Genomic DNA, 14533 nt, shown 5'->3' on the forward strand with positions numbered 1-14533 from the left:
GTGTGTCTGTAACAGGGCACTACTGTTTAGCGTGCCAGAGATGCTCCATAGAAACAGGAACTATTCCAAGACTGCCAGGTCAGCACTTCATCACTAGTACCTATACAGTTCTGGTTTAAAAAAAAAAAACACAAACAAAACACAAAAAACATGAAAGAGAAAGACACAATCTTTGAGGAACAAGATACAGTAATTTGATCAGCGTTCAGGCAGTATGTGGGAAGAAGGCAGCAAAAGACAGGGACCTAGCCAAGGATGTGTGCAGATGGCTCCTTCCAGAAATCCTTGCAATGAAGATGAGCAGTCAGTCTCTTCCTCCTGCTGCCTTGACACTTCTCTGTGCATACCACCAAGAGAGATGCTGTACCTAAGGAAACCTCAAGCAGAGTATGTCAAGCAGGCAGAAGGTCAAGACTTGCAAAGAACCAAAGCTGCTTCCTTATTTTTATATAGTGCCATAAGAGTTTTTGTTACATACAAAAATTTTAAAGAAAAAATAAAAGACGGAATTAAAAAAAAAAAAAAAAAGGACCTTGAGACTGCACCAACTTCTTCTCATGGTTTTGTTATGGTTTAACCCCAGCCAGCAACTAAGCCCCACAGAGCCACTGGTTCACTTCCCCCCAGTGGGCTGAGGGAGAGAATCAGAAGAGTAATAGTGAGAAAACTCATGGGTTGAGATAAAGACAGTTTAATTGGTAAAGCAAAAGCCACACACAAAACAAAGAATTCATTTACTACTTCCCATGGGCAGGTAGGTGTTCCACCATCCCCAGGACAGCAGGGCTCTGGCATGTATGACAGTGATTTGGGAAGACAAAGACCATCCCTCTGAATGTCCTCACCTTCCCTCTTCTTCCTCCAGATTTATATGCTGAGCATGATGCCATACAGTATGGAATGTCCCTGTGGTCAGTGGGGGTCAGCTGTCCCAGCTGTGTCCCCTCCCAATTGCTTGTCCATCCCCAAGCCTCCTTGCTGATGGAGTGGTGTGAGAAGAAGAACAGGCCTTGACTCTGTTCAAGCACTGCTAATAATGAAAGACAAATCCAAAACAGAGCCCCATGCTGCCATGAAGAAAATTATCTGAGACAAAACCAGCACAACTGTACAGACAACCAGTCTGTGGCACCCACTGAAGGAAAGGTGTGGGGATTTTCCTTGTCAATTGATCCCTGCTGTGTGTTGCTCCACTAGCTGTGTGGTGGTTGAAGGGCTTTGTAGAGAAGTAGGAAAGAGCATGGAGAAAATCTGACGACTGGAAGTGTACAGCTGTTTTGGCTGTGAAGATGCATGTGCACAGTCATACAGCTTGAATGGATCCACGGTGCTGCTGCAGCCGGAAATCAGACAAGTTCCTTCCTGAGGCGAGTGAGGCACCTGGGACATGAGCTGCTCCAGAGTCACATAAGGAGTCAAGAGAGCTGCTGGGACTGATGATCCTGGATCCCACTCCTTTAACATTGGCTCTAGTGCATGCATGCTCTTAATTTCCTTGAGTCAAGGAGCTAGACAACTGCCATGCTTGGAAAGGAAAAGCCTTATCATGAAGCAGATGTTGTAACAACACCTTCTGATTAACCTTCAATTTCCTTCAGTTTTCCTGCTTGTTTTAAATTTGTATCTTCTTTTTCTCCAGTTTTCCAACAGCAGTTCAGTAGCCAGCAAAATGGCAGTCAGCTCATTTCCTTGGTCTTAGCTACTGGAACTTAACTGGTAAGCAGGGAAACTCCTCAATCCTCTATCAATGCAACGTGCCAAGTGCAAATTGTTAATTTAAGTGTATATAAAATCACTTCAAAGCATGAAGGAGGTGCAACTCTTTCCATTTTACAGACACAGGAAGAGATTAAGCATTGTGCAGGAGCCTCAGCTTTGATTGTTAGCAGAGTTGATGACAAAATCCAACGCACTGCATCCCAGGTTTTCTGTTGTAATTGTGGTGCCTTTTGGGCTTTCTCTAGAGTAGAAACTTTGAAGTGCATGAGAAGGATGTGCCATATAATGAATTGTAATTAAAATCTATTTTAAATTGCTTGTACGCTTAACACCTGCTCCATTTGTTGAAATTGAGCAGGAGGAAAGCATTCTCAAAGATGAGTGAAAGGAAGTGAAAAACAAGTGAAAGTGGGATGCTACTTTACAGATGCTATTCACAGTGATTCGAAAACTGCCAAAATAGACTGTGGAGCCCATTTTAAAAGGTGACTGGAGGCTCTCCCACAGGAGGGCACTGAGGAAGCACCTACTGACCATCAGTGGGACTTAGGCTCCTAGCTGTCTTTGGGGTTTTGAAAAATAGTTATATTTTGTTAGTGAGTCACTAACAAGGGGTCTTATCCCAGTAGGCTTCAGGATGTACATTTTCTTTTAGCGAGATTCTAGCATAATGTAGACTCCATTTTTTGGTCCAAGTGTGGCTTTTGATTTGAGCTTTAAAGGAATCTGAAAGAAAAAAGAGCATCTTATGTACAGTTGTATGTGTTTGTTTCTCTGTGTATAACACCCCCATATACAGACAGACACTTTTGCTGGGGGACCAGTTCATACCAGGATTACTGCAGAAGCTGTAAAGTACTTGTTCTACAGTCAGCTGCGCTAGCATAATATTAAATAGAATTTACAGCCAGAGGCTGAGGCATTGGTTGCCCAGGTATACTGTAGATCTGAACAGGAAGAAATTAACTCTGTAAACTCCAGAGCTGCTGAGTAAGTGCCAGGTGCAATGTACATAGCAATAGGTATATACTAAAGTGCTAAGATCCTATGAAGTATGTACACCCATTCTCACCCTCTATAAATCAAGATATTTTGACTGTGGTGTTGTTATACAGCTCTCCACTAAGGTAGGGCTGTGTAACCATTTCTTTTGTTGGAAAAAATCATATATCTTGAATCATATTTTGATTAAAACATGCAGTCCAGGCCTCTTGTCCCTCCTTATTATGAAAGTGTCTCTAGCAGTTTTCCCAAATGAAGTCACAAAGGCAAATCAGTTGCCCTCTGTCTAAGATATACTGTCAACTCTCTCAAGTTGACAAGCGTGATCTTTAGCCTCCCCGCATGTACAAACCTCAGTCTCTGGGCAGGTCTTGAATTGAAACTTCTGCAAAATCCTCAGCAGAGTCATTTTTGTCTCCAACAAACCCATTTTCATGCCAATGCAGCCACGAGGTCCTGCTCCAAAGGGCAGATATGCAAAGGGATGTCGTTTCTTCTTGGCTTCCTCTGTAAACCTAAAGAGTGCAGAGATGGAAACCAGTTCAAGGAATGCTTTTTGCTCCTGATTCCTTGATTTTCATTTAAATCTCAAAAGATGGTTATTTCAATTGGTCTTAATGGACAGGTCAGGGGAACTATTGACAGATTATGTCCTGACATCTTAAGTAAACAGATAATTGACTTACGGCCATCAGCCTTTGTCAGCTGGTGATTTCAGGAGAGCACATGCAGACATGAGTATTACTTCCAATCTATCTTTCACAACTTGCCTTCATTTGAGGACCATGCTCAGAAGAATGATAACTTCAGGTGCAGACAGGCTAGGGTGATTAGGGACATCCTTTGCACATGTGAGGGAGAAATTACAGCTAAGAGGAAACTAATAGGCTGCAACCTGAACTAAATAGAATTAGCAACAGCATTCCTTGCTGTGCCTTGCAGATGAAGGTCAACAGGAATTGCTCTTTGAAGGTTGTAAGGGGAGATGAAATCTCATGGCATTGGACAGGCCATGGAATATGGTTATTACAATTCAGTACAGCCCTTCTCTCTGCTCTTGGCCTGAAGAGACCAGGTTCACAATTGGGAAACATTAAAATTGCACATGGTTCTGTTCTTTGAGCCATCTCAGTACCTCAGTCCAGCTGGAAAGACTCATTAATGTGTCAATCTGTATGCAGATCTGCATCAATTAGCTAGCTTTAAAATACTTGATCAGCTCATTAGAAATGAGCCTTTTTTTTTTTTTTTTGTTCCATGAGGGAAACAAAATTCCTATTTGAACAGCAGTTCAAAGGGAAAAAAAAAAAGTAAAATCTATTTGCCAACATCTGCAAAGATGAATGCCTATTGGATAAAATATGTACAGACAGGAATACGGTGTCTGAGCCAGTACGAGTTATTAGGGCCAATGCATAATCAACATGGTCAGGCTAACCCTGGGCTGTATTGAGTCACTACTCAGAGTGGTGCCTCGAAAGAAGCAAACTCTTACAGTGATGGCATTACCCTGGAAATCTACATAATCCTCCCATGTCCTAAGGTATTTGGAACTTTTCTTGTACTACCAAACTACTTTTCCAGTTCTGTGCATGGATACAGGTTCTGCCTTCATGTATGGGGGTCATCCCTGAAAATCTCTCATCTCTTTGGATATAGTTTGCAAGAACTTCAGACTGCTAAGGCCCAGAGAACTCATGCAGGGTAGAAAGAGATGAGATGTAATACAGGCTATTTTGAGCTTTGGAAAAAAATAATATTATGTATTTCCACTAATCCCATCTCCACGCTTAGATATCCTAAATAAGATTGAGTTACTACTCCAAAAAGTACTATAGAAGCCTGTAATTTGAGACTGAAGGACCATTATCTTATATACTGTTGCATATCCCATCCAAATAGGTTAATGCAATTCTTGCTTTGCTCACCCCCATATATCACTGTGGTAAATTTAAAGTCTCTCCTGTATTATTCCAAAGGCCGATTTCAAAAATAAATATTAGGGGTAAAAAGGCTGTAGACAAATTATTTTATTTTTTGTTAAGTTCTTATTTTATAATTCTTACTAACATTACCAAATGATACAATCCAAGGAGAATGTTAGTAATTATACATCATTCCTCAGGAAGTTTCAAAAAGGAATTAATCTCAGATTCATTACAAACAGCACTGTGTGAGTCAAGAGGACTGCAGCCCCCACTGTCCATTTTACTCCATAATGTGCTTTCATGCTATCATTGAAGTGGTGAATAAACAATTAAGAAAATATTTGTAGATAAGCATTACTAAAAAAACCCGCCCTAGACTTCCAGTAACTGCTAAGATTCCTCTCCAGCAAAATTTCTGGGCTTCTCTAACCCTGAAAATGCTCTTCTTCATGGCCAAAAGAGCCCGACGGAGCATATGCCTAGATTTGTTCCAGAAGGGGCATTAGGCAAACCCACCTACACCATACATGTGTTGTCTTACTGGTAAAGATGGTTCTGGGCTGCCTGCCTCACACCCAGTTGTTTGTGGAGCAGTCACTTTTTTTACTTAGTAAACTTTTCAGTGCAGTGGTAGCTTAAAATGCATCTACCCACAAAACAGCTTAAAAATGTATCTGTCCACAAAACTGAACTGTGCTTCTACACAGCACCACATCAGCTGAAACTCTCCCTGTAAGCTCAACTCAGCATCTGTAAGATAGGGCATGGTACAAAACCACAGCTTGACAGTGTCCCCCCACCAGCTGAAGAGAATAAATGCTCCATGTGAAAGTATGTATGTCTTGCCAAGAAAGAACCAAGGATCCTAACTTACAGATGGAGAGCAAATTCCCTGTGGCAGATGGGGTAGGTTCCCCACTCACAGAGGACCCACACCATTACAAGATTTCAGGTGAAAAGGGTGCTCTAAACCAGTCAGGAGCTGGATGAGTTTCCCAGGTACATCCATGTCAGTGAATATACTATCTCACTTCAGAATTTCTGCATCCAGAAGAGACATTATTCACAGTATCTGATTTGGAAATGGGTCTGAAAACCCATCTCACGATTCAACCAAATCTCACACCCTTTGTGGGATGCGCCACTATCATCGTTTGTCTAATTTGGTAGAAATAACATAATTTTATGGTCTAAATTAAACTAAATTCCACTCTTGGTGGAAATACTGCTTTGGATGAATTGTGGGTGATTGTGACTGTGAAAGAGCAGCAGGATCTGGTGTCTCCACTGGACAGGCTGGAGTTCTGTGCACATCCTAATGCATAAACCAGCATTTAACATTGATCGAAACAGGCCCAAATAAGAACTTCAATCTAAGAATGAAAAGCATTATTCCACATACCTCTCAGGAATGAACTTCTCAGGCTCTGGCCAGAACTCAGGGTTATGGTGGAGGTGTCCAACTGCAGTTTCAATGACAGCCCCAGCTGGAATATGCTGCCCCAGCACTACACAGTCTTTAGCTGCTTCCCGAGTGAATCTGCAATGTCATGTATCCTATATGATTAATAAAGGTTAAAAACACAGCAGGAGAGATCTATAAAAGTAAATCTCTTCAGCTGACCCTACAATTTCCAGAGTAACACTTTCTCAGTAGATAAATACAACTGTTGCTGACGCTAGTGTCTTCTCAGGTGTCCTCTCCATCCAGAAGCCCATAGCTCCAGCCCAGACAGCTAATCTCTGCCCTTTTCAAAGGGAAGAATTTGTGATATGTACCGTTTTCCAAAGCAATAACTGTTAAACTGCAACTTTACTGTGAATGTTGGATTTAGACTAATTTTTTATGAAAATTGCTAATGAGATGTATCTATCATCTCTAATTAAACAAGTACAAAGAATATGGTGGTTTGTTTTCAGGAAAAGAAAAAAGGATACCAAATATAGTTTTGAGTTTGTTTATTCGAGAAGCTCCCCCACGTTGGTACCTGAAACTTAGCAAGAGATGTAATATTAGGGCTAGGTGTTCTGCTGCAGCTGCCACTACAAAAATACAACTAATTCATAGGCTTTGGAAAACCTCATTTCACATACATGGATCAAAGACAGCCATGATGTTAGCAAAAAAACTCCGCAGTTTCCTCCCACCCCCTGGTGACAGGCAACAGAGTAGGACTGTCCTTAGAAACCTCATTGTGACAAGAAGACTGAAAAAAGCCATCTGCCAAAGCAAAGCTTGGGTCTGTAAAGCTTACAAAAAATTGTGTGTGGGTGTGCATGTGTGGTGGTAGGTTCTGATCTAGAACACTTGGTGCTTCGGTGGTCACTACAGATCCCAAATCAGCCCAGAGCCAGGTGAGTGCCCTGCTGTCTCAGTCTGGGAGCTATTCCCTGGCACCAGCTGGGTGCCAGGGGCAAGACAATGTGCAGGAGCTCCCTTTCCTGCTTCCCACACTCTGCTTAAAAAGTTGAATAAAGATTTCAGTTTCAGGGCTGTCAGTCTGGTATCATTACAGAAACACATTCTTTCCTTGCTGTCACCCATCTCTCTTTCTCAGACAAATAAATAACAAAGGCTCCAAACCTGCAACAAAACACTGGCATGCCAAAAAAATGCATTGACAAGCTATTCTTTTCATTCTTACATGAATTTGGTGATAGTGGAAACATGAGTTCTGCGGAAGAAAGTTCTCTGGATAGTAAGTTCATTAAAAAAAAAGAAAACCAACTCATTTTATAACAAACTTGGCTGCTACCGACTTTTCCCCTAACTCAGCATTGCCATTGTCATAGGCAATTAACGTCTTTCAGAGGCACTGGGCTGTCCTATCCATTCCACATCCATCAGAGTAAAAGCCAAGTCAATAAACAGCACTGAAAATGCCAACCAAAATTTCAGAATAACTTCGTTCCATTCTCATTCTGTTTCCCATCTGACAAACATTAATTGTTTCCCAGTGATACAGACAAAACTCAAAGACCCCTGTTGCTTTAACCAGTAAAACAGTTTCCACCTATAACACAGTAGAGCCCCATCACCTCATCCAGGAGCAAATATCTTTGACGTTTGCTTTGACGTTTACTCTCTGAACAATCCTGCAGATGTCCTGCAGAAAAAAATCTTGACTTCCAATCTTTGTGAACATATAGAAGAGAATATGATTTAAAGTTTTTCTATTTTAAGGCGCTTGCAATCACAGGTTAAATTTTTCAAAGGCTCTCACAGCAAGCTCAGCTTTGGCTCCTTTCCAGTCACCTGAATTTTTCCTCCAGCTTCACGAGAAGCAGTGCAACGGGCTGATCACTTTGAAAAGTTCCATTCCTTAACGTTTGCATTTATGTTTGTGATAAGTCAGAACTTCATCAAACAATCTTCTAACTTCTTTTTCCCTTGTTTTCAGTTCATCAACATAGTAGAACTAGTCTTGTGTGAATCAGGACAAAACTTTCAAAAGTTAATGGATATTGCCGTTAGTTTAGCTATGTTAGTATAACGCAGTACTAAGTGAAAATGTGCTGAAGTTAAATACACATGTAAAATACAGCTTTCTGGATGTGCAACCCTCCACAGATCAGGGCCTTAATGACCAACAAGCTAGGGCAGGTCTTTGGTCTGTATCTCTGAAGCCTGATGCACACAGAAGAAGCAGGATCTGGCTTTCTAAGGCCAGGCCTGCTTCAAAATGGCTCCATCCTCTAACCTTGGGGGATGTGGAGACTGGTAAGGAAGCAACCTTGGCCAATCCGCTGTAAAAAAGCGCTTTAGAAATACCAGAATCAGCCAGCTTTCCTTCAATAGGCCACATTATATCTTTCAAATGCACAAAGCAGTACTGATGTTGGCACAGAGACTAAGAGACCATAGATCTTCCAACAACAGACTTCCATTTTATAGAGCTAGGGAGCTATCCTGTGGAGTCAGAAGGAAAAAAAACTCCAGATACCTGAATGCAGGTGGGTACATGCGCAATGTCTCTGCAATCACCATGTCCAGATAAGGGAGTTCTTGTACATTTTGGTAATCAGGGACCATCTGAAAGGGCAGAAAGAAAGGAACAATTATATTTTCTCATATTTAAGAGCCAAACTCATCTCAGATTAGCTTTTAAATCATCTGTTTTTTACTGGGCATCTTTCCTGCAGAAGAACTCGATGTCTCATCTAAAACAGTAAATGATAAAATTATACAAAAATGTGGGCAGTAATTAAATGTGTGTATAACATTCCTTTCATCATCAAAATGCTTTGGTGCACAGCCTAGATGAAGATATAATAATAAATCAACTTGCTAGGAAGTATTAAAAACAGGGCATTACATAGAGCATTAATAGCTACAACAGAGCTATTGCTTTACACATGCACCAAAATCTGCACAGGATCCTTGTTTCTTCCCAAAGACAAGAGTACGGCTCACACTTTGTTCACAAGAAACAGCAAGTCCTGCAGTTACTCTTGTTGATGTTGGAACAAACCCTTTGCCCCTTCCCAGTTATAGAAATAAAGCAAAGAGCTAGTGCTGTGATGCCTGTGGAGGGGTGGAAGTGGCACTGGAAGAAATGGGCACTCCGATGAGGAACAGCAGGCAGTGGCAAATTGCTCTGCCAAGAAGGGGGATGCTGAGGTACAGCTCAAATGCCACCTGGCAAGACTTCAATAGTGCCTGGGTAGAGAAGCTTGTTTCCTCCTGCGGCCACCCCTTGTTTAATGCTTAACTCTGCATAGTGGTCAATGCCTGAACCTACATTTTCCTAAGTGTACAAAGCCACCCAGCCCTTGACAATGAGTGGTGGGCACTAAAACCTGATTAGGGCTGTAGCTCAGAAGACTTTTCCCTCTGACTGGAAGCAAAGAGACAATGAGAGACACCAAACCACGGGTGCCCACCAGCAGCAGTGACAGAACTCAGCACATGGATAAACAGGGAATTTCTTCCAATGTAACCTTCCTTGGAAAGAGGATATTTTCCCTGTCTTATTCAGTGCTCTCAGCAGAGGGCAGCCAAAGAACATCGAATAACCTCATCAGGAAAGTGGAGTTTTGTTTTAAATTAGAGCATCTCCTAAAGACTGACACAGAGTAAATTGGAGAAAAGCACAGACGTTAGACTAGACTAAACCTTTTATGAAGATTTGGGGCCCCTGCCGTTCACAAAGGGGACTGGATTCCATCCTTCCTTTATTTACTACAGCACTTTTCATGTATAATGCATATTTTATTGAATTTTCATGCAAAAACATATGGTACATAGTGAAAATACTAAGCAGAGAACAACTCCAGATGGTATGCAGAAAAGGCGTACAATAGAACAAGGATACCTTGTTGGATTAGGGTATCCCACTTATTCAGCACTAAGCCACCATGCACCATTTCACATTAGCTGATCTTTTCTAGGAAGGAAATAGATACATTCTATTATCCCTAGTTTTTGGCTCAGGAAAGAAAAGCAAAACCAGAGAAAGTAATTTGCACAGGCTGAGCAGAACCAGCACGTTTGCTCCTCTCTTAGAGAAAAAGATGCAACTCAGCTTGTCAATAGATGAAGTATTTTGTCAGTATACGTCAAATATTATCAATACAGGAAGTATGGACTGCCCTGACAGCCTTTTTTACATTGCAGTGGTGCCTGCTAACTTAAACCTTTGGCTTAGGTCAATGGTTATCAGACAAAGGACTAGGAGACTAAAAGCCAAAAATGGCCACAATGTCATGAGAACCATGGCTGAAGGCTGTGTGAGGAACTGTGCTCCAATAATGTCGATGGCTAAAACCAAAGACAGGAGGATGATTTTTATCATCCTTGTTTTGCAGAAAGAGGGCTGAGGGCTGCGTAACTTTGGAGGGTGGGGGGGGTGGGAGAATCGGTAGCAGAGACTGGAAGTGCAGGTTCAAATTTCAAGCCTTCATGGCAAAACTACCCTTCTCCATGCCCACAAAGATGGTCCACTCCTTGATGCAAATGCATGCTATGGTGAGTATTCTTTTATTTTTTCTGCTAATTTTACAACTGTCTTTCAGAATCTTCCTCTGTTCTTTTTATACTGCTCTCCTGCATCTCTTTGAATCCTGGCTAAGCATCTGAGTCCTGTCTCTGCAATCCATCCTGATTTCATGGCCAGGCTGGCTGAGGGAAGAGTTCAGGCTCAGAGAAAATGAGTGGTGGAGCCAAGAGCACACCAAGATGTGTTCGATTCTCTGAACCATGGTCTTTCCACTGGGCCTTTCTGTCTCTCTCATAATCCCTCTACTTACTTCTGGAGTCAATAATTAAGATAATTATATGGTAACCTGATATAATAAGTAGCCACTAAATCAAACCATACATCAGCAAATAATATAACACTAAATTACTGGAGCTTTGACTTGCTCTTTCAAATAGCTTCTATACCTTCAGGGGATTAGCAGTTCAGAAAACAAAACAAAGGTGTAAAAACAGCTGATTTTCCTTAAAAGAAAATTCCTTTTGCTTACATAAAAGGGGGTTGGTCAAATGGCAGCAGAGTGAACTCTGCTATGCTGAGCACAACAGACACATCAGTCATTTCCTACATCTGATGCAACTTAATTATTGGCACTTCCATGCTTTTAGCATCAAAGTAGCTGGACCTAATTTAGTAGTTGTTTGCAAGGTCTGACCTACAGCTGCATAAAGTACACATCAGCCAAGCATCTCTATTTAGGAAGGACAGTTTGTTGCTTTTTTTCCCTTTCAAAGAAAATATTTTCCATTTGTTTTTCCACTCCCTCTCTTAAAAATATGCCTTTAGCCAAGCACATTTTAAAGGAACGTAAATATGCTTTTCTCCCTAAATGTCCCTATTTATATCTATCAACTGCTGACAGGTTTGCTGGGGTGAGGGTTGGTGTTGTGCAAACATGCCACTTTAACCCCCTGAAAAAAAAAAAAAAAAAAAAAACCAACAATAAAAAGTATAAATTGCCTTGTACTGAAGATGAGCTATTTTTTTCACTAAGAAAGATTCTTGTCTTTAACAAGTAGAGATGGGGTGAAGGAAAGACGTTGCATATAGTAAACCATCCTATATTTTAATTTTGCAGTCACTGCTTTGCATATCAGCTTTTCTTATGCTTTGCACATCAGCTTTTCTTATGCTTTGCACAACCTTGTAGTGTCTTTTCCTGTTGATGTGGAAGTGAATGGCCATGTAACATCTTGAGGTGTTTCTCTGCACGCATGTTTCCCCAGTTTGATTTCCAGAGGTGTGATGGTACACCCTCACCAATCCCGGACCGTTTAATCACTTCTGAGGGCCAGAAAGCATCTAGTTTGGCTGCAAACTCTCCTTTATGACTGACAGAAAATCACAGGCCTTTATTCCTTAGAAAAAAATGGAAAATTAATTCTTCATCCCACAGAGTATCCTGAGGTGAAATACCAGCAGTGATTATAAAATTGCCTATGTGCTACAATGATGACACGTGTTTTAATCCCCATATAAATTCCAAGAGAGATAACTACCTTCAGATCCACCTCTGCTTTTCAGTATTGGTTTTAGCATTTTCTAGGCAGGCAAACCTATTTTTTACCACCACCCTCAGTTAACTTTTAATTCCTCAATGAACAGCAAGGAAATACAAGTGCTGACAGGAGCGGTCTGGCCAATCACTCCGCTGCAGTTTGAGATGTTACTGTTCCCAGTTGCTCGTTCTTCTTTGCTGGCTGTGGTTAGCATCACCACAGCCAAGTCAGCAGAAGGGAACATATGCCTGCACCTCAGTTGCTTCCACACAACGTCCAGAGTGAACCAATCTTCAGTGACAGTTGAAGATGAGATACTAACTTTTCCCCAAAGTAGCTGATGAGTGAGGCACAGATCATCCTCCTTTACTGCCTCTGTTTTGGGAATGGTAATTCAAAGTACACATCAGTGAATAAGAGATTTCCACTTATCCTATTGGTCATGGTCTAGTAATGCTCAGCATCCAGAAATGAAAAAAAAACCCAGAGAAAATTTTGTGTAGCTGACAGTGTGGCATGCACCCGAAATCAATTTGGAAGCAGCGAAGTCTGCGAGACCACATTCCTCATAACAAGTGCTGCTGAGTCATGGCCTGATATTGAACCAGCTGAGGTTTCTGAGAAATTGCAATTCAAATCTGATGCCTCATGGACAGGTGTGGCTGTGACAAAGTCCATGTCAGAGAGATGACGTGCAGAGGTAGACCACGAGTCATCTGTGTAGGCATAGTTACATAGTCCACACGGGCTCTCCCCCAAAATGTAGACTTTGGATAGCAATGGGATAGGAGTCAAAAACAAGCCAGCATCACCCCGATTTCTCTCACCCACCCCCCTTTCAAATTGCCAAAAGAGATATTCAGACAACGGCCATTCACAAACAGGTCAATAATGTTTCTTGATCAAATGGATCAAAAGCTGCTGATAGATCAAGGAATCTGCCTGGAGTTTTGACCTCTCTTTGGTCACCTCTAGGAGCTACTCATCCCCTAACAGATCTAGAGCTTGTGTGCCTCACTCAGCTTCTGAGAGGGGAAGAAATGCAAGAACAGGAAGTACAATGTCAAACTAGGGTTGCCCCATGACAACCTTCCAACAACCATATCAAGAAAGGAAAAGTTAGAGCCAGGACAGCACTCAAAATGTAGATCAGTAAAAAAAGGGTTGGGATGGTTTAACAGAAACCTATCTTTTACTTGCTTAAAGAAAGCTTGTCTCATGTTTTACCACTTTTATGACACCATACTGGAATACCTGTAAAGCACCAAACTAAAACCTCCCTACAGTCTCAGGCAGCAAGATAGGGACAAAGTTGATGAAGTAAAATTTCTTAGCTTTATCCTTAGAACTTGAACCAAACACCTAAAAAATGCTTAAGACAGTCCTCATGCAATACTTACTGCAAATTCTTTCTTACTGGAAATCCTTTCTTTCTGTTGTCTGTGGTCCAGACTGCACCTGCCAATGAGATGTCCCTTTGAGGCATGGCACCAGGCAGAACCAGCCCATGCTGTTGGGGAAACATGACCCCGAAGCTCCTGAGTCCCGCTCATTCTGAGAGGCAGCTCATGGCAAAAGTCGTTGCCTTAAGATAGAAAAGAGCCTGCCTAAAATCACCAAGTGCCTGTTAGCCACTTCCAGTGACAGAGGCCTACAGAATCTTTGAGTAAAATATTAAATTCTTGACTATAGAATCAAGGACAAGGTTCAGGAATGGAAAATAGGACAACAAGCCTGATTTTCAGATTAAGACGTGGCAGCAAGAGGCTTTCTGAACTGCCTACCACTTCTGAAATTCTTAGAGCACACCTTGGTAGCACTGAAGCCTCTGTCAGCGGCACTGTGCCTTCTCAGATGCTCTCAGGAATGAATATCAAACCAAGTCTTCAGCTCCATCCCCTCATGCCTTTTTTCCCAGAAGCAAGGAAAGGCTATCCAAAACATGTATTCCTAAGCTTTCTATTTATTCCTTTATTCCATGTGGGTTACCTACCACCTTTCTCATCTGCTTGGGTTGTCATTCAAAGGGAAGTTTGTCATGCTCTCACCCCCACCCACAGTGGATGCTCACTGGGTTTGGGAAAGTTACTTTGCTCACTGAGGCACTTCCCAAGATGTGACAACACAAAGTGCTTCAGACACGCCAAACAAATTCTTCCCAGCTCCTCCTAAAGACTCTGAGTGCTAAATAAATTTAGTATTACAGATCTCTGTTCAAGTCACCTACCAGTCACCATCACCTCTAATTCCACCTCTCTCTGGGTTTACTACCATGCAAGTCCACTCAGCATAGACAGAAGAAGGTGCTGATTTGAAGGCCATGTTCAGAGCTTGTGGGAAAGGCCGGTGCACCAGTTTCACACTGATAACCACATTACACGCAGACCTTGCAGCCAAACTCCCTCCT

The 14533-nt window shown here is 41.8% G+C and overlaps 1 protein-coding gene across 6 annotated transcripts in view; it reads right to left on the minus strand.

Annotated features, from left to right (window-relative positions):
• Window positions 1-544: 544 nt before the first annotated feature.
• The window catches only part of TBXAS1 (thromboxane A synthase 1), a 263546-nt gene continuing 249557 nt past the window's right edge, over window positions 545-14533 (minus strand). For all 6 annotated transcript variants that reach the window (XM_032689004.1, XM_032689005.1, XM_032689007.1 and 3 more), the window contains 4 exons: window positions 8594-8682; window positions 6052-6189; window positions 3074-3236; window positions 545-2445 (listed from right to left, as the gene is read on the minus strand). In XM_032689004.1, the coding sequence (XP_032544895.1) occupies window positions 2371-2445; window positions 3074-3236; window positions 6052-6189; window positions 8594-8682 (465 nt within the window). In that variant the 3' untranslated portion in view covers window positions 545-2370. The remainder of the gene's footprint in view (window positions 2446-3073; window positions 3237-6051; window positions 6190-8593; window positions 8683-14533) is intronic.

Source organism: Chiroxiphia lanceolata, chromosome 5, assembly GCF_009829145.1.
Source record: "Chiroxiphia lanceolata isolate bChiLan1 chromosome 5, bChiLan1.pri, whole genome shotgun sequence".
NCBI classification, from domain to species: domain Eukaryota; kingdom Metazoa; phylum Chordata; class Aves; order Passeriformes; family Pipridae; genus Chiroxiphia; species Chiroxiphia lanceolata.